The sequence below is a fragment of the Solanum dulcamara genome, chromosome 4 (genome assembly GCF_947179165.1).
Source record: "Solanum dulcamara chromosome 4, daSolDulc1.2, whole genome shotgun sequence".
Lineage (NCBI taxonomy): Eukaryota > Viridiplantae > Streptophyta > Magnoliopsida > Solanales > Solanaceae > Solanum > Solanum dulcamara.
Genome location: NC_077240.1, coordinates 22,894,665 through 22,914,374, shown reverse-complemented (window position 1 = coordinate 22,914,374; position 19,710 = coordinate 22,894,665). Strand labels below are relative to the sequence as shown.

The following is a 19,710-nucleotide window of genomic DNA, read 5'->3' as shown; positions in this document are numbered from 1 at the left end:
TTATCATATATATACATACCGTACCCGGCCCTCTAGTGGGGGACTCGGTATTCCTTCCTTATATCACCATACATATCATCATATTGTATCCGGCCCGGGACGCGGTGAATTATCATATTATCGCATCTTCATATCATCATATCATCATATGTGTCATTTCATCATCACATATAGTACAATACCACCCTCATATACACTGCCCGGCCTGAGGCTCGGTGAAATAAGTAGTAAAGTTGTGCACGATGACGTTCTCGGCCCCCTTATAGGACTCGGAGAAAGAGGAGTTACAGTATGCACGAGTAGAGTAGTGAGAAATCATATGCAAGTAAAGTCATCATCTGAGACTCAATGAAATAGTCAAGTGCATCATCACCTGAATACTAGAATAGTAATCATCTTAGAAATCGTAGACATGTATCGAGACAAAGCTAAATAGCTTATAGAACTAAAGATGCTTGTCGTCGTAGAGTCCTTAGGAATAGAAGCTTATACATTCAATTAGTATTCATCATATATGGACTCGAGGGTAGTATTTCAACTACTTCAAGAACTTTACATTAAGACGTGACTTAGAGTCATGGATCATGTCTTTACTTATAGAAGGCTCAAGGGTGATAACTCAACTACCTTAAGAGCCTTAGCATTTAGAAGTAAACATGAGTCACGAGTTATACTCGGACCTTACAATGGGAAATACCTCCACACTTATACCATATTTTATTTCTCTTACATTTAAGACATTCTAAAAGAAAGAAGAGACAGACTTTTCATATACTACATTTCATCATATTGAAGCCTAAAAAGGCAATAACTCAACTCTTATAGGAGTTTTAACATCACGAAGTGAATGAGACTCACGGTTCATGCTTGGAATTTATGAATGGAATCACCCCAAGCTTATATACATATCACTCATAACTTATACCTAAGACATGCTAAAAGAAAAGAAAGGATAGCCTTACATACCTGTAGTACCTCACTTGTAACCCAGTCTGCCTGGTACTCCTTCAACCTATTTAATACGAGAGTATACTAAGATTAATGACCTTTGACTTTCCAGATCCTAAATTCATATTCAAGTATCCATAGGAATCATTTCCTTGTCAATTTCCCTCGACTAGTTTATTACTAGTTCCGACGTTAGCGGAAATCGGGAAGCATCTCCCCTATAATTGGCCCTATCCAAATGTCCAGTTTTAGCCTCTAATCTTAGCATCCATACTCACAACAACAACCAGCAACTATCACATCACTACAATATTACGCAATACAAGTTCCAACCAACTCACCCAAAACTATGGTACCAAAATAAGGTTTTCAATCTTTACTTCGTAAAACATTTAACCACACATAATGAAGGGTTATGTGGCTGAAACCAGTAACTCCCACCCACCTTTTGGAATGTGTTCCAGCCCTGCAACCCACAATAAAACCATCTCCAACCGCAGCACCACAATCGTAACAACACTACTCGATTTCGATTTAACTAAAACTATTCCAATTTAGTTTGTTTCTAACATCAAGCATACTTATACAATTTTACTACTTCTAGCTTCCTTTAACACATGTAATATACTCCATAAAAACACCATTATCCCTAATTTGAAAGGGGGAGCCTTACCTTATCGAAAACTAGCCAAAGCTCACCAAAACTCGCCTCAGAAGTTTCTTAACGTGGCTGAAATTGTGGTGGCTAGTCATTACCCTTTTGGTGATGCTCCAACTAGTAAATTTATATTATTAAAACCCTCAATTCATCATAGTATACCTAGATAATTAATTTATGGAGCGAAGCTCGAAGTCTTACCTTGGTAGCCCCTAGGTTGTAGCTCTCCTCTCTTCTTTCTCCCAAGTTTCTCTCTAATTTTTCCAAGTGTAAAGCTGAATAAATGACTCCTTAGTCATCATAAGGTACATATATACACCTCCACGTGATCGAGGAACACCTTAGATAATTAAGTTAAGGAGAAAAATTGGAGACTCATATTTGAAGGAAGCAATCCGTAGCTATACTCCCTTATTCTCCAAGTTCTTCAAATTTTGGCTAAGTATGAACAAAAGAAATGACTTTTAGTCATTATAAGGTGCATGTATACACCTCCTTAGGAGATGACATGTGTCATCCCCTAAGGGTGACACGTGTCCAACCCCTATTGGGCCAACACATCCATGCGGCCATCCCTAGGCTACCATATGGAAAGTGGGGTCCACCCCCCAAGCAGGTGGGTCACCTACTTGACCCAAAGAAGGTGGGTTACCTTTTGACATGTGTCACTTCCCCATGCTGCCTCATGGTGCCTCCTCTTGCTGCCACGTATCACTCTTCTCTCTCTTCGTAAGTTCGTAATCTCGTCTTACTTTAAGAACCTGTGTACTCCTTCCTATGTAATCTCGACTTGCATTCAAGTATCTTAACTTTGTAAGACTTTCAATTTGGTAGCTTCCATAAGTAAGTCGAGTCGCATGACTCATTTCTTGGCCCCCACCTCCTTTTGAATTCTTATAACCCTATTTCCAACCTTCCCTATTATGGAGCATCACATCCTCCCTTCCTTAGAGGTATTTGATAAGTATGTAGAGAGTAGGGGTCACATGGCCACTTTCAAGAAGGTTAGGAACATGTTTCAAGGTACAAAAGTGCGGGGTATAACAAAGGCGATCCCCTAGAATAGATGTAAAGGAGCTTGTGGTTCCAGGTTTGATTCCCACGAAGCCCTGTAGGGTGAAGGAAGGGATGAACTGGCTGACCCTGAATATGTGAACCCTGAGAGGGGGTCGTCACACTGGTAACAAAGCAACCAGCACCAAAGATCAGATACAGGCACTACATTTTCATTTTAGCCATCATATTAAGTTCTAGTCATTGTTTATAGAAGGTGAATCCCATTGTAGACAAGACATCTTTTCTTATATGTTATGTGATGTCATTAGTCTATATCAAACAATAGAAAATTGATGTTATAGACTATTTCCACCCAAAAGCTCACGCAATATTTAGTAACAAGGCAATAACACACAATAAAATTTTTATTTATGTTATATTCGGTAGGCAAATAGAAAAAATAATGTAAGAATCCTAGCTTTATTATTCTCAACATTTGTATTGTACGAATCCTAACTTTATTATCCGCAACATTTGTGATCTACTATTATTTCAATGATTTTGAGTATGGTTTCACAAATACAAAAAGGGGATATTACCCTGTTGTAGACTAACTGAAAAACCGTCAAGTGAATTAATGATAGTATATACTAGTAATACTAGTACTCTCAACAAAGAAGAGGATTTCTACTAAGAGTGTTTATCTAAAATAAGAGTAGTGTGATTCAAAAATAATACCATAAACGTGTTGGGCTATGAGCCATGTTCCAGCCAAAGGCCTAATTCTATTTGGAAAATAATTGGAATAATTTTTCTTTTTTGGTTCCCAATCCTATTTGGAAAAGAATTGAAATTATAATGTTATTTGGAGTTGGTATTGGCTTTAGGGAAAAATGCCATTCTATAAATAGGATGATTTGAGAGAATTATTCAATTGCTCATTGGTATTGTCTTTGAAAGACATTAGCACATAAGAGAGCTTTTTTGAAAGAGCTTTCAACAAGAGAGAACACAGAAGAAAATGGTTCTTTTTGTTGCAGTCTTTTTCTCCTACCATTATCCTTCAGATCGCATTTTCCAATTTATTAACCGTTGGATCGGGCTGAAATTTTTACTGTATGTTCTTAATATTTTAATGTTTCATTTGAACGGGAAGATCAGATTCAGAGGTCAGCAGGATTTAATTTCAGGTCTCTAACAACAACTTGGTTTGGGTGGTCTCTTTCTATCTATTAAAATTTTGTGTTGATTTTATTTCGAAATTACAATAATATAAGGTAATGAGTAGATTAATTTTTGAGCCGAAAACTATTTAAGAAGAGGAATTTCTACTAGGAGTGCTTTTCTAAAATGCTAGCGGTGTGATTCAAAAATAAACCTTAAACAGACAAATAAAAATTGGGAAAAATAAAAATTAACATGCTTCAGACTTACCCAAGTTAGTATAATCAAGACTAGATTTTTATTTCCCTACTGTAACACCCCCTAAAAATGTTGTATATGGTATTCCAATTCTCGATGAAAATGATACTGCTTCTGTATTTTGAGCATAACTTTTTATAGTATGGTCTAAATTAGGTGACTCAAATTTTTGAATAACTCCAACATCATTAGTTATAAGTTTTATGAAAACCATAGCTTAAGATTCGGAGGCTAAGTAGGTCAAATAAATTAATCTTTCCAAGACATGGTGGTGTGATGGAATGGAGTATTTGTAGAAGAAAATTCATATCTCACTGTAGGTTGATCCCATTCAGTTGATTCTTGAACAAAATGAAAGGAGACTTATAGAGCTACAATTCATATGGAGACATTAAATCCTAATTAGGAAGTATCTTGTTCAAATGTAGCTCCAAAAAAGGGTATTCCGTAAAACAAAAGATTCATCTCACCAACCATGAAAGATCTAGATCTATTTGACATCACTCATGACATCAATAGTCATTTATTTGATATCACCATGATATCACAATTCTCCATTAAATTTACAGATTTTTCTTTATAATTATTTTAATTATTGTTAGGTCCCTTCTTCATACCTATAAATACCCATCTTATTTCATCATTTTGTTCATCAAGCTTTCTCCAATAACTCTTCTCTCTATACACTTCTTTACTCATTCTCAAAATATAGTTTTAGTTCTTAGTAGTGTAGAAATACTATTTTGGTAATTCATATATTCCAGGTAGTACACAAAATACTCCGGCGAGGAAAAAATGCTAGGATTCAAGAGTGTTCATTAAGTCCTTCGATTCTGAGTAAAGCTTTGGATTCCAGGTATGTAAGGCTTCAATGAGAGTATTCCTTCCACTCTCATGCCTAAAGTATTTTAATTATATAATAAATTATGTTTATTTACCCAATTCTTGTCAAGGTTTACTCTAAGATATGTGGGTGTTTATCCATGGGTTTTTTCCACCCATATAGTTCAAAACTCTTTCAACTAAATCTCTTGATTTCAAGTAAGATTTTCTTATAGGTAATTCTTATTTCTACTTAATAGCATGAATCATGGTTAAACTAATGATTATTGATCTATTTTGATGCAAAATGATTTCATATGTATGAATTGATGGTTTGCAAGTAATTTCTCTATTTGTCTCTTTAAAGGTTCTTGAAATTCATGGTGGGTTATTTAAAATATGATTTTTAATTAGTGGATTTCAAAGTATTTATGTATAATTTTATTTACATACATGTTTGAAAGTTGAAGTGATTTAAACGCACCTAGTTTTACTATATTTTTAATGAAGTTTGACTTGAAAGCTTTGACTCTAAATAAATGTTTATGAAAGTAATATCTATGATAAAAAGGGAGTCTTATAAAATAAAAGAATGATGAAATTCTATGAATGATGGATTCTTTATGCTATAAGGACAATTCTTGCATATTTGAATCACTAAAGGTTTTAATGAGTTATTCCACCGAATGTGATATTTTGAATTCTCAAGTGATATGCTATGACTATTTTGAAGTATTAAACTATTTTGTGTGATTGACTTAGCACCGAATGGGGCATTGAGGTGGTATTCGGTAAGGGAATCCGAGTAGCAACCCCTTGTCTCATTAACTATGTGGCAACATAGGAGCCCTTGTAGGCTTAGGCTAATGGATCTATGAAAGCCCTTAAAGTTAAAGTTAAAGAATGAATGTAAAGTTGACGGAGTTCTACTCTAGGCAAGTAGACTCTCCAGCCAATGTAGGGGGTTATGTTGGATTCCATGTAATAGCTCACATAGTCTTAATGTCGGTTATAGTCAACTTCCCACAAATAAACGTATCAAATGTTATTCACATGATTACTCATGCATGTATATATCTACATATGTATGATTTAAATGATATCTACTTGATTACTCATGCATACACTTATTTATGTACTTTACCTTATACATGTCCTAAATATTTTACTTTGTAATGCATGCCTACATACTTAGTACATTCAAAGTACTAACGCATACTCTTTGCCTACATGATATCATCATGTAGGAATCGGTGCTCCTCCTCTTTCTCCTCCACGTGGCTAGTTGAGATTTCGTTTGAAGACTACTTTTGGTGAGTTCCCATGTTCCGGGAACAATACTCATTTATTTTTCTAGTTTATGATATGTTGAGATCTTTAGACACTTACTATGACATTTCTTTCTATTATGATTGAGGGTGAGCTAGGGACTTGTCTTAGCTCCGTTAAATCTAAAAGTTAGAGGTATTGTTGGACACATGTAAGTTGAAGATTTACTATTATAATTTTCGCTTGTTTATTTATTTTCATTACCTATGAAATGCTAAAAGAATGCTAAGAAGCTTGTTTGAGGTACTTTCGGGTTCCTCATTTGTCATGTCACGTCTAGGACTTAGGCTTGGATCATGACACCTACAATCTCGGAGCTTGGATTTAAACAAAAATAAATTTATTAGGCTTCTATGCTAACACAAGTCCAAGTAGTATATATATACAAAAAGATAGATCTAGTTCAGTTCACAAACCTGTCATGGAGCCCTCCTTAGAAGGTGTTACGCATAAAAAGTCAAGTGATGCGATGTTCAACGACAAATCAGACCCCCTTCTCAAAACTGATCCTCTTCCAAGAGATTCACCAAAAATAGTTCTATTAATGTGTTGCCATCGAAGAATGTTTAAGTGACAACTAATAGTTTTCGAAAGGCTGCTACTGCTGAACAAGTGGTGTTGGATTTTGGAGATGACTATGGATTTTGGAAGAATTATTAAAGTTTGGAAAAAGATGATTATGGATTTTGGGATAACTATCTATGCTTGGAGGAAGAAGCTTATTCTACCAGTGGTCAAAACCAAGAACGATCTAAAAGCTTGGGCGAAGTGACAACTGTAAGCGGCCCACCAGCAATCATTGAAGATGTAAAGAATTCAAGTTAAGATGTCTGCAACTTATCTTCTACAAAAGACATAAATTAATTTATACAATAAAATCTTCTTTGATTCGATCGGAGTAGCCAGGATCTAGAGTTGATGAATTTTAAAGTTAACTTGTTTTAATTTTTTCATTTGCATACATATTTTTTGTCTTATATATATTCAAATTCCGACTTGTTTGGGACTGAGACATGAATGTTATTGTTGTATGCATATATATATATATATATATATGTGTGTGTGTGTGTGTGATTTGAAAAAAAGAAGCTATTGATTATAAGTTGAAGCAGTGAAATTCGATCTTAATTTCATGTTCTTGTTAGCATCACTTATTAGTTTATTTTGTTTTGAATTCGTTTATGAATGTACCTCGCTTTCCGACTAACAACGAACTTGGAAATAATTTCTATTTTTATGAAAAAACAATGCTAGATTTAGATTATTTCACAAGTTAGTTGTTGACTATTTCCACCTAAAAAGCTCGCGCAATATTTAGTAACAAGGCACAACGTGCAATATTTATTAGATTTGTGTTTTAGCTCAAGTACCAACTGAAAAAAAATATTTTTCTAAAAACATAAATGAGGAAAATAAATATATATATTTGTTAAAAATAAAAATAATATATATATATATATATATATATATATTTGGGAGCGGAGGGTTAAATGCGATGGGGTAGAATTTTTTATTTTTTTTAATAAAAATTAAAATAATATTTTTTAAAAATTGGGAAGGAGTGGATGGTTTGGGTGGGGAGGGGTTGAAGCAAGATTTCTTCCGTCCTTTAAACTAGGCTTCTTTTTTTTAAAATAAAAACAAAAAATTAGGGCGGAAGGGCGGGGGATTGTCAGAGGGTTCAATATATATGTATATATATAAAACTATGTATAAATGATATAAAAATAATTGTGCTTGTTTCCGATTTTAATATTAAAATTTTGTATTAATTTTTGACTCAATAATAATTTAAGGAGAGAAATTCCTACTAAGCGTGTTTATCTAAAATAAGAGAAGTGTGATTCAAATTAAATATATCATAAACGGACAAATAATGATTAACTTGCTTCAAACTTGCCCAAGTAAGTAAAATCAAGACTAGATTTTTATTTTCATATAATCTCGCGGTTTGGACTTAAACGGAAAAAAAATTATTAGCCTTTTGTGTTAGCACAAATTTCAATAGTGTATATATATACACACACACACACAATACATATAGTTCAATTCACAAAGTTGTCATGGAGCCATCTTTAGAAGTTGTAAGGCAAAAAAAGACAGGTGATACGTTGTTCAACAAAAAACCAAATCCCCCTTTCAAGACTGATCATCTTCCCATCGATTCACCAAAAAATAGTTCTGCTGATGTGTTGCCATCGAAGAATGTTCAAGTGACAACAAGTGATTTTCGAAAGGTTGTTGCTGCTGAACAAGTGGTGTTGAATTTCGGAGATGACTATGAATTTTGGAAGAATTATCTATGCTTGAAGGAAAAAGTTGATTATGGATTTTGGGAGAATTATATATGCTTGGAGGAAAAAGTTTCTTCCACCAGTCATCAAAATCAAGAACAATCTAAGAGCTTTGGGTGAAGTGGCAACCATAAGCGGCCCACGGACAATTATTGAAGACGTAAAGAATACAAGTCAAGATGTCTACAACCTATCTTTCACACAAGATATGCTCAATTAATTTAAACAACAAAATCTTCTTTGATTCGATTGGGATAGCCAGGATCTAAAGTTAATCAATTTCAAAGTTATTTTATTTTAATTTTTTCATATGCATACATAATTTTTGTCTTATTTATAGTAAAATCCCAACTTATTTGGAATTGAGACATGAGTGTTGTTGTATGCATATGCATGTATATATATATATATATATATATATATATATATATATATATATATATGATTTGAACAAAAAAATAATGATTATAAGTTGAATCCGTGAAATTCGATCTTAATTTCATGTTCTTGTTAGTATCACTAATTAGTTTCTTTTGTTTTGAATTAGTTTATGAATGTACTGCACTTTCTGACTGACAACGAACTTGAAAATCATTTCTATTTCCAATAATAAAACAATGCTACATTCGGATTATTTCATAAGTTAGTTGATAAATTATAGATTCTTGTTCCTCAAGATTTTGGGAACCCAATTCTTGCACAGATTGTCCCTATTTTGGGGTGGTCTTTAATCTTACTTTTTGTCCTCAAATAAGTTGGTCTTTAATTGTTTCTCTGCTACTCATTTAATAATAATATGTGAGACACAGTACCCTTATCTATGACTTAGTTTCACAAAACATAAGCTTAGAAAACTGTCTTGTATGTCATAAGTTCAGTAGGAATTAAATTATTCGGCATAAATTGTGTAGTGTCTAATACGCTCGGCATAAGTTTAGAAGACTTTTGCCTTGTGGGTTCTAAGCTAACTTATGCCTCTAACGACATAAGTATTGTATGAATAAACGACATAACTTGTTATGACTTGTAAGATATAACTTGTGTTATATTATGATACAAAATATAAACTAATGTTAAGGATAAAAATTAATGACCACTTGAGGGGCAAAAATAAATCCGTATGTTTCCTTAACAAACATTAAACAAATCAGAATTTATGTCTTATTATTTCTTAGTGCTAAATCAAATTAAAATATCCAAAAGCCTTGCTGGATACTACTTGTCTCATGTAGCTGCATAAGGCTTGAGTACTAATTGCTTATACACCATCAATTATCGGGTTATTGGTTCGATATTGGTTTTTAATATTGGGTAAATCGATAACCCATTAATACAATAGTAATTTACTATTTTACTCCTAAATAAATATTAAATGTTAATATCAATACATTATTGATTACAACCTTTGTTGTTTAGCCTTCCAGGGGACGGACCTACCTTGTGCGAAGGGGGTTCATCCGAACCCCCTTCGGCGGAAAATTATACTATTTATACATGGTTAAAATAATTTTCTATGTATATAAAATAGATGTCGAACCCCCTTCAACTAGCTCGTGTGTCTACTTATTTAGATTTTGAACCCCCTTATTTAAAATCATGGGTCCGCCACTATAGCCTTCAATTCATATTATTGTCCTAATTCTATTATTTGTATTGCACTTGTAGAGTTCTTTTCTTGTTAGTCACTATTGTTTCTATTTTATGAGCATTTCGTAAAGTTATATTATTGTCTTGTCGCGCCAAATGATTGGAGAACTCATATCATTATTTTATGAGTATTTTCTTATTGGTTAAATTGAATCATTATTTTATGAGTATTTTCTCATTATTTTATGCATTTTCTTATTGATTAAAATATCTTTATGGTTTAGCATATTTCAAAATCGAAAACTGATAAAGCAAACCGATAATACATAAAATCGAATTGAATCGACCGATGCACACCCCTAATTGTAAGTGGAGAGGAATAGGGTGTAGCAATGGTATAACATGAGTCATACACTTGATAGGTAATGTGTCCTACATGACATAATACAAATCAGTTTGATTTTATCTCACGTGAATTGTCATGTAGGTCGCGTGTGTCTACTTGTTCAATTTTATACAAGTTTAAGTGTCTACTTGTGCACAGCCAAAATTGGAGGACACATTTATGTATTATGTCTATTTCTTATTTTCTATTATCTATTTAGATAAACGAATTTTGATTGTTATTAATGAAATATTTTTTAAATTGTCATTTAAATTTTATTTATATATCTTTATTTTTATTAATTATTTTTGTATTACTTGCATCAAAACATGTTTATAAGGTTATCACAATATAAATTTTATTAAAATTTAAAAAATATTTTTTATTCTATTCACCTGTTTCATGACATTAACTTATATACTCAACCAATATTTTTTACTTTTCTTTTTTTGCCGTGTGTTATAAATTTTTATAGGAATTTCTTTATATAAATTAAATAACAAAAATATTATAATTTGAAGAATATGTTAATTAAATAACAAAAATATTTAAATTACCTGAGTTGATTATGATTATTCCCTTTCACATAAGTTGAAGAATATCTTTATCTTCTCTATGATCTGTGCAATTTATTTTGTACATATTTCTTGGTAAAAATATACCCTGGTTATAGTTTAAATATATTCCTCGTTATATTTTTGGCTCAAATATACTCCTCTCATTCTACTTTGGTACAAATTCGATCTTAATTTTAACGGAATAACACTTGAAAAGTTCAAAATTAAATAATTCATTCTCAATTTAAAATATCTAATTTTTTAGGAATAAATAAAATTTTCAATTACTAATTTGAGTTTTTTTTTTCTTAGAAATAAACTAAGAGTTTGTTTGACTTAGCTTATCTAAAACTGTTTTCAGCTTCCCAACTTATTTTTTTGGGCTTATAAGCTGTTTTAGATAAGTTAAGCTAAATAGACCCAATAATTTTTTTAGCTTATTTTAAGCACAAAATAATTTTAAGTTCGTCAGTTAAACACTCAAAAAAACTATTTTCAGCAACTTATAAGTCAATCCAAACGGGTCTAGAGATTTAAATATAAATGGGGTCTTTTTGGCGAAACTCATCGGTGGTCTCCTAAGTTGGCACCAACTTTTACTTAGACACCTCAACTAGGCTTTGTTCATTTTAGACACCTCAAGTAAGGCTCCGATGTGTCATTTTGACACTTTTTTGACAATCACCAAAATATATTAAGTGTGTGTAATGTACTCGCTTGATGTGTCAAAAGCAGCGATTAAATAAAGACATATGTCATTTATATATATATATATAATAAATATCAAATAATAATTTTTGAATAGAAAAAAATGATCAATAATTTGATGACACGTGGATTTTTTTTATCCAAATAATAATTTTTTTTAAAAATAAAAATTAACAACTATTAACCCCTACCCCCACACCCTATCAGTGGTCTTCCAATACCACCCACCCCTCCGTCGTCTTCTCCAACCCCACCTACCCTAACCCTAACCCCTCCCCCACCCCATCAGATCTTTTTCTCCTCCAACATCCACCCAACGCTATTCATATCATCTAAAAGGAAAAAAATTGGAGCTATAATGGCAAACAAAAATATAAATCAAATTGGATCAAAAAATCCGACGAACCTCCATTTTTTTCGGCAAGACTAATACAAATCTAAAATTACTCACTATGAAATTAATAAATCATAAAAGCTATGGAACTTCATTGAATGTTTGCTTGCGATTAAATACATGATAATCATCAGAATGGGAAGAAGCAATCTTTCCACACAATTCAATGAAATTTCCAGGAAAGTTCCAACAATTTGCGAGATCTTCCAAAGTTTTTTTTTTAGGCATTTTGACCAAAAAAAAACTAAAAATAATATTTGAAAAAATGTTTTTAAAAATTATTTGAATTTGAAGTGTGTATTTGAACAGAATTTAACTTTTTTTTTTGTAAAAAAAAAAAGTAATTTTGTTAGTACAAAAAAGTTTACTGGAAAAACGAGTTATATATATTTTTTCAAACTTGAAACTAGTGAAAGAAGAAGAACAACAACAAAAAAAAATTTAAACAAAAAACGTTATTCACGCGCTTAAAATGGGTGCAGCACACGCAATGTGCCAAGTCAGCACAAAGTGTCAAAATGACACATCGGAGCCTTACTTGAGGTGTCTAAAATGAACAAAGCCTAGTTGAGGTGTCTAAGTGAAAATTGATGTCAACCTTAAGGGACCACGGATAGTTTGCCGGTCTTTTTTAAAGAAGCAAAAATAAGAAAAACTATACATGACATGGAGGCATGACCAAACAGTCCACGACCGTCAGATATCCAAAGATGCATCTCAGTCATCCAATTCAGAATTCAAAATTCAAATTTTAAATCTCCCAACTTTACCGTTAGAGCGCCTATTTTGGGTACTATAAACCCTAACCTCCATTCCCAACATTTTCCTCATTTTCCAAATTTCTCTAAAAGACACCATCTCTGTGTCTCCTCCTCTTCCTCCTCCGCCACAACAATGGCAACCAAAAAACTCCCACTACAATCAAGTAGCAACGCCAACATTTCAAATGCATACGGCAAAACCATTGAACAAACCTACCAGAAGAAGACCCAGCTTGAACACATCCTTCTCCGTCCAGATACTTACATCGGATCTGTTGAAAAACACTCTCAAACTCTTTGGGTATGGGAGAATGATGCCATGGTTCATCGCCCAGTCACGTACGTGCCTGGTCTGTACAAGATCTTCGACGAGATCTTAGTCAATGCAGCTGATAATAAACAGAGAGATCCTAAAATGGACGCAGTAGAAGTGGTGATAGATCCTGAACAGAACTTAATTAGCGTTTATAACAATGGTGATGGTATTCCTGTGGAGATCCATCAGGAGGAAGGTGTGTATGTGCCGGAATTGATTTTTGGGCACTTGTTGACTAGTAGTAACTATGATGATGCTGAGAAGAAGACTACTGGTGGAAGAAATGGATATGGTGCTAAGCTTACGAATATCTTTTCTACTGAATTTGTCATTGAAACTGCTGACGGAAAGCGGCAGAAGAAATATAAGCAGGTATTTCTCAGTTTGTTTTTTTTGCGATTTCTCTTCACTAGTTTCGTAATGGTTTTCTAGGGCTTATTTTTATTCCGTAGTATTATGGAAAATGTTGAAGGCTACTGTGTTTAATCTTAATTATTGTGAGAATTTTAGTTTCTGATAACATGAAACACTTAATTAGCAGCAGTGTGCATATTTTTTATGCCTGAAATCTTAAATAAGTACTGATAAATATTAAAATAGGATGATAGAAATTTGGGAAATTAGCTAGGATGATAAATCTCTAATTGTAATTAGCTAGCTGAAGATCTTCTAAGTTATGATAATGGAAATTTGGGATTTTTGATTAAGCTATTCTTTTTACTTTTGCCAATGAGGATGCACTAAATTTATGGATCTTTCTGATAGTTGCCAGTACCTTCAAGGGGATTTCTATTTCTTGCAGTTGCTTTGATTGTTGGTTGACTGCTGTTACTAAACAATTGAATTTTGTGTTCTGTCAATGAAGGTTTTCTCTAACAACATGGGAAAGAAGTCTGAACCAATTATAACAAAATGCAAAGCAAGTGAGAATTGGACAAAAGTTTCATTTAAGCCAGACCTGGCAAAGTTTAACATGGAACAACTTGAAGCAGATGTAGTTGCACTAATGAGGAAGAGAGTAATTGATTTGGGTGGATGCCTCGGAAAGACTGTGAAGGTGAAACTAAATGAACAGCGCATTCCCGTCAAAACATTTGAAGAGTATTGCAAGCTTTTCTTAGATTCCACTGCTGCGAAAAGGTAAAATGTCAAAAAATTCTATTTTCTAATCTTTACTTCTTTATCAAGTTTTTTACTTTGAAATGTATGCTAACATTCACTAATTTTGCAGGGAGTTCCTAAAAGTTACAGATGCAGAGGGGGTATTAAGGTGGGAGATATGTGTGAGTTTGAGTGAAGGACAATTCCAACAGGTACTGATGACAAGCTGCTTGAGACAAAACTATTGTTGTAATCTATGAAATATTTAGTTCTTAAACTAACATGGTCTAGCATGATGATTTGGGCAGGTCAGTTTTGTCAACAGCATCGCAACAATTAAGGGTGGAACTCATGTTGATTATGTGGCCAACCAGATAGCAAACCACATAATGGGTGTAGTGAACAAGAAGAACAAAAATGCCAACATCAAAGCCCATGCAGTGAAGAGCCATTTATGGATGTTTGTTAATGCTCTCATTGACAATCCTGCGTTTGATTCACAAACCAAAGAAACCTTGACCCTGCGTCAGAGCAGTTTTGGTTCGAAATGTGAACTTCAACCAGATTTTCTGAAGAAAGGTATGTTAGTTCAACTACAGGTTGTTCCCTTTGATGCCTGCGAAGACCAATTATGCTATTAGTTCTATTAAGTATGTGGTTTTGATTATCAATTTTTTGATATTACTGCAGTTGAGAAGAATATTGGTATTGTCGAAACTCTTCTCTCCTGGGCAGACTTTAAAAATAGCAAAGACCTTAAGAAGACTGATGGGAAAAAATCTGATAAGGTCAAGGTGGAAAAGCTAGAAGATGCTAATGATGCAGGAGGGAGGAATTCTGATAAATGCACATTGATTTTGACTGAAGGAGATTCAGCCAAGGCTCTAGCTGTATGCTACCTTTTTGACTTTCTTTAACCTCATTATGTTCAATACCACCTTTGATATGTTTCTAAGGGAACTGAGCTGTTTCACAGATGGCTGGAATATCTGTTGTTGGGCGAGATCACTATGGCGTGTTCCCTTTGAGGGGTAAGCTGCTAAATGTAAGGGAAGCAAGTCATAAACAGGTTTCAGAAAATAAAGAAATTGAAGCTATCAAGAAGATTCTTGGACTTCAGACAGGCAAAGAATATGAGAGTGTCAAATCGCTCAGATATGGTCATCTAATGATTATGACTGATCAGGTGCCCTTTCTTCTGCAATATCCACATATGTTAAATGGTTAATGGTTTTCTGTATTCTCTCGGTGGTTAAACTATATATTATACTTGTGCAGGATCATGATGGTTCACATATCAAGGGTCTCTTAATTAATTTCATCCACACTTTTTGGCCGTCCTTGCTGAGAGTTCCATCTTTCTTGGTGGAGTTTATCACACCAATTGTGAAGGTGAAATTTATACCTTTTCTTTAAATAGCCAAAGTACATCAATCAGGTTCAAAAGATCTTTAAGTAAATATATTGGTCTGAACATTGTTGTTTTGCAGGCTACTCATAAAAGTGGGAGGATACTGTCATTTTATACCATGCCTGAGTATGAGTCATGGAGAAAGAGTTTGGGTGCTACTTCAAGTGGTTGGTCTATCAAGTACTATAAGGTTTGTCTACCAAACATTTCATGAAACCGTCAGATGTGGCTTTCTGCTAATTGTTCTCTTTAATGCCTTGATTAGGGGTTGGGAACAAGTACTTCAAAGGAAGGAAAAGAGTACTTCCAAGATCTTCAGAAACACAGGAAAGATTTCGTCTGGGCAGATAACCAAGATGGGGAATCAATAGAACTTGCTTTCAGTAAGAAGAAGATTGAAGCAAGGAAGAATTGGCTTAGACAATTTGAGGTTGGAACCAATAATATTCTATCCTAGTATTAATTATAATACATCCAAAATTTCCCTATTTGACTTGTCAATCTCTATTTTTCTTATACTCTGCAGCCTGGTACCCATCTGGACCAGAAAGAAAAGTACATTTCATACACCGAATTTGTTAACAAAGAGCTTATTCTGTTTTCAATGGCTGACCTTCAAAGGTCTATTCCGTCAATGCTTGATGGTTTGAAACCGGGTCAAAGGAAGATTCTGTTCTGTGCATTTAAGAGGAATTTTGTTAAGGAAGCAAAAGTTTCCCAATTTTCTGGTTATGTCTCTGAGCACTCAGCATATCATCATGGTGAGCAGAGTCTTAGCAGCACCATCATTGGTATGGCACAGGACTATGTTGGCAGCAATAATGTAAATCTTTTGCAACCAAATGGTCAATTTGGCACTCGAAATATGGTAAGAAACAATTTCATTATTTGGATCTTGCTTTTATATCACACAATTCCTTTAATTTTCTCTTACTCATCTACCTCACAACCTTCAAATGCAGGGAGGCAAAGATCATGCAAGCTCTAGGTACATTTACACTAGGCTTTCACCAATTGCAAGATTTTTGTTTCCTAAGGATGATGATACAGTTCTTGATTACTTGAATGAAGATGGGCAATCTATTGAACCTACTTGGTAAGTATAATGTAACAGACAAGTATAATATACCTTCATATATAGTGTAGAAAAATCAAATGATTTCAAGTATCTGAACGGTTGATTCTCTTTTCACTTAGGTATGTACCAATCATTCCAATGGTACTTGTGAATGGAAGTGAAGGTATAGGAACAGGTTGGAGTTCATACGTTCCAAATTATAATCCAAGGGACCTTGTTGCTAATGTAAGGCGTTTACTGAATGATGAGCTAATGGAGCCAATGGATCCATGGTATAAAGGTTTCAAAGGGAAAATAGAGAAAACAGCAACAAAAGAAGCTGGAGCTACCTACACCGTCACTGGTATTATAGAGGAGCTCAATGAAACGACTCTTAGGATTTCTGAGTTGCCAGTTCGGAGGTGGACAGAGGACTATAAGCAGTTTTTGGAATCCATGACAGTCTCAACTGACAAAGCCAAGGACTCTTTCATAAAGGTACGTCCATTGAGTTATCACTGATTTAATTATTTTTCTTTGGGAAAGTACTTCAAGGTAGATAAGAATAAGGAGCTGCTTCTTGCAGGAAGTCAGAGCATATGGTGATGAGAACTCCGTATGTTTTGAAGTGATCTTGTCTGAGGAGAATCTGCTATTGGCCCAGCAAGAGGGTTTGCTGAAAAAGTTTAAGCTGACTACTACAATAAGTACCAGCAATATGCACCTTTTCGACTCTAGGGGGAAAATCAAGAAATATGACACCCCAGAAGAGAGTACGTAATTCCCACAAAATTACATTAGATTAGTAGAAAATAGATGTTGCTGTTTACCGTTTAAACTCTTTTATTGCAGTTCTTGAGGAGTTCTACCATGTACGACTCGAGTATTATGAGAAAAGAAAGGCAAGTCTATGAAATAACTGAACTGAATTACATTTCTTCCTCCTGAATGCTGGTCATTGACTGTGTTCTTGTAACTTATGCAGAAAGCTTTATTAGAGATTCTCGAATTGGAGTTGCTGAGAATTGAGAACAAGGTGAAATTCATCCTTGGAGTTGTGAAAGGCGAAATCATTGTGAACAACAGGAAGAGAGCTGATCTCTTGCTTGAATTGAAGACCAAAGGTTTTACTCCTTTCCCCAAGAAAAAGCCGGTTGAAGCTGTCGTTGCAGACTCAACTGATGATGCTGAAGATAGCGAAGAGAGTCCAGAGGAGTCAAATAGAGGAGTTAGGGCAAGTGATTATGACTACTTGCTGTCGATGGCAATAGGAACATTGACTCTTGAGAAGGTTCAAGAGCTGTGTGCTGACAGGGATAAACTGAATGCTGAAGTTGAAGATATGAGAAATGCAACTCCAAAGGTTTTGTGGATGAAAGATCTTGATGTCCTCGACAAACAGCTTGATGTATGCCACTGAAAGTTCCTTCTTTCTAACCTTTTAGTATGCTTTCCTTACTCATCTTAATAAACGCTTTTGCTTTTTTAATTCAGGAACAAGACAAAATTGATATCCAGACTGAGGAAGCTCGAGAAAAGATAAAGAAGAAGGTGATGAATGCAGCTGGTTTAAACGCACCCAAGCCTAAACCCAGAAAAACTAATAAGAAGGCTGCTGTCGCGGAGTCCACTGCTGAACCAATGGATGTGTCCGTTGGTTCTACGGCGGAAACAGGTCAGTATCTAATTTTCATGGCTTTTGCTGTACTCTTAATGGATTATTGATGTACTGAATTGGGTTTTCTTGTGTTTTCTTATCTTTTCTCTAGCCAATGTTACTGAGGTTGTGAAGCCAAAAGGCAGAGGAGGAGGTTCAAAGAAAGCTCCTGCAAAGGTGTGGATTCAGATTAGATTTTCTTCAGAAATTCTGTTTCAACAAGGATATTCTTTTCTTTATTATCATAGTCATTTGCTGATACATTAACTTTTAATACGCCTATCATCAGCAGGCAAAACCTGTTGCTGTAGAAGATGAAGAAGAAGATGAAGTGCTAGCGTTGAAAGACAGACTTGCAGCTTACAACCTCAACTCTTCTCCAGATCGCTTAGAAGGTAAGTGAAATGTGCGGTAACATATTATGGGACACATACTATTTTCTTGATTATATTTTTGTCTTCTAGAACTTATGACCATTTCCCTGCAGTTACGGAGACGGAAGCACCAAAAGCTCAAAAGAAAGCACCTGCTAAAAGGGCTGCTGCACAAAAGAAGACTCTTCCATCCACTCCAGATGTTTCTGATGGTGTGGATGAGATTGAAATTAGTGATGATGATGAGTTGGAGGCAGAAGTAGCTGTGGAAGGGTTAAAAAAAGGAGGGAGGAAACCAGCAGCTGCAAAAGCAGCAGCAGCACCGAAACCCCCAAAGAAGAGAGCACCAGCTAATAAGCAATCACTAAGTGTTGGTCAGAGACTCATAACTCAAGTTCTGAAGCCTGCAGAGGATGCTGGTGTCTCACCAGATCGAAAAGTGAGGAAAATGAGGGCGTCTCCATTTAACAAGAAAAGTGGAGCTGTTCTGGGAAAGAACACCAGTAGTAGTAGTAGTAGTGAAGAAGTAAGTCCTCCAATTTCTTCCTTGGGCAGTCTAGAGGAGGAAGTCAGCGAAGTTGTTGTGGCTCCAAAAGCTAGACCACAGAGGGTGAATAGAGGGAAGACGACGACATATGTTATCAGTGATTCTGATACTGAAGAGGATAACAGTGATTTTGAACTTTCTGATGATACTGAGTTTGAAGGAGATGATGATTAAAGAGGATGTTAGCTGCTGTTGCTCATTTCAGAAGTTTGAAGAGTAATTAGATACTGACGTGTGTAGATTTCTAGGACTTTAAACCAATGAGCTTGTTGGTTTCTTGAAAACTTTATTGCTGCTAACAAATCAAAAATGCCTTTCAGGCACTAGTTAATTTCTATGTTTTATTGCTTTTCATTTATGGATCTCATATTGCCCTGCTCTTTTCT

At 34.5% G+C, this 19,710-nt stretch overlaps 1 protein-coding gene across 2 annotated transcripts; it reads left to right on the top strand.

Moving 5' to 3' along the window:
- The first annotated feature begins 12,882 nt into the window (after positions 1–12,882).
- On the top strand, positions 12,883–19,702 carry LOC129886981 (DNA topoisomerase 2). 2 transcript variants are annotated; one of them, XM_055961901.1, is made up of 19 exons: positions 12,883–13,549; positions 14,043–14,317; positions 14,409–14,490; positions 14,587–14,857; positions 14,969–15,168; positions 15,255–15,464; positions 15,557–15,670; positions 15,769–15,879; positions 15,955–16,119; positions 16,216–16,557; positions 16,652–16,785; positions 16,887–17,244; positions 17,333–17,519; positions 17,599–17,648; positions 17,732–18,154; positions 18,241–18,421; positions 18,516–18,580; positions 18,693–18,798; positions 18,891–19,702. In XM_055961901.1, exons 1-19 carry the CDS (start codon positions 12,995–12,997, stop codon positions 19,496–19,498), a joined length of 4,437 nt encoding a protein of 1,478 aa, XP_055817876.1. In that variant the 5' UTR covers positions 12,883–12,994; the 3' UTR covers positions 19,499–19,702. The 2 variants fall into 2 exon arrangements, with proteins under 2 accessions (XP_055817876.1, XP_055817877.1); XM_055961902.1 differs by having other exon boundaries at positions 12,884–13,549; positions 18,696–18,798.
- The last annotated feature ends 8 nt before the right edge of the window (positions 19,703–19,710 follow it).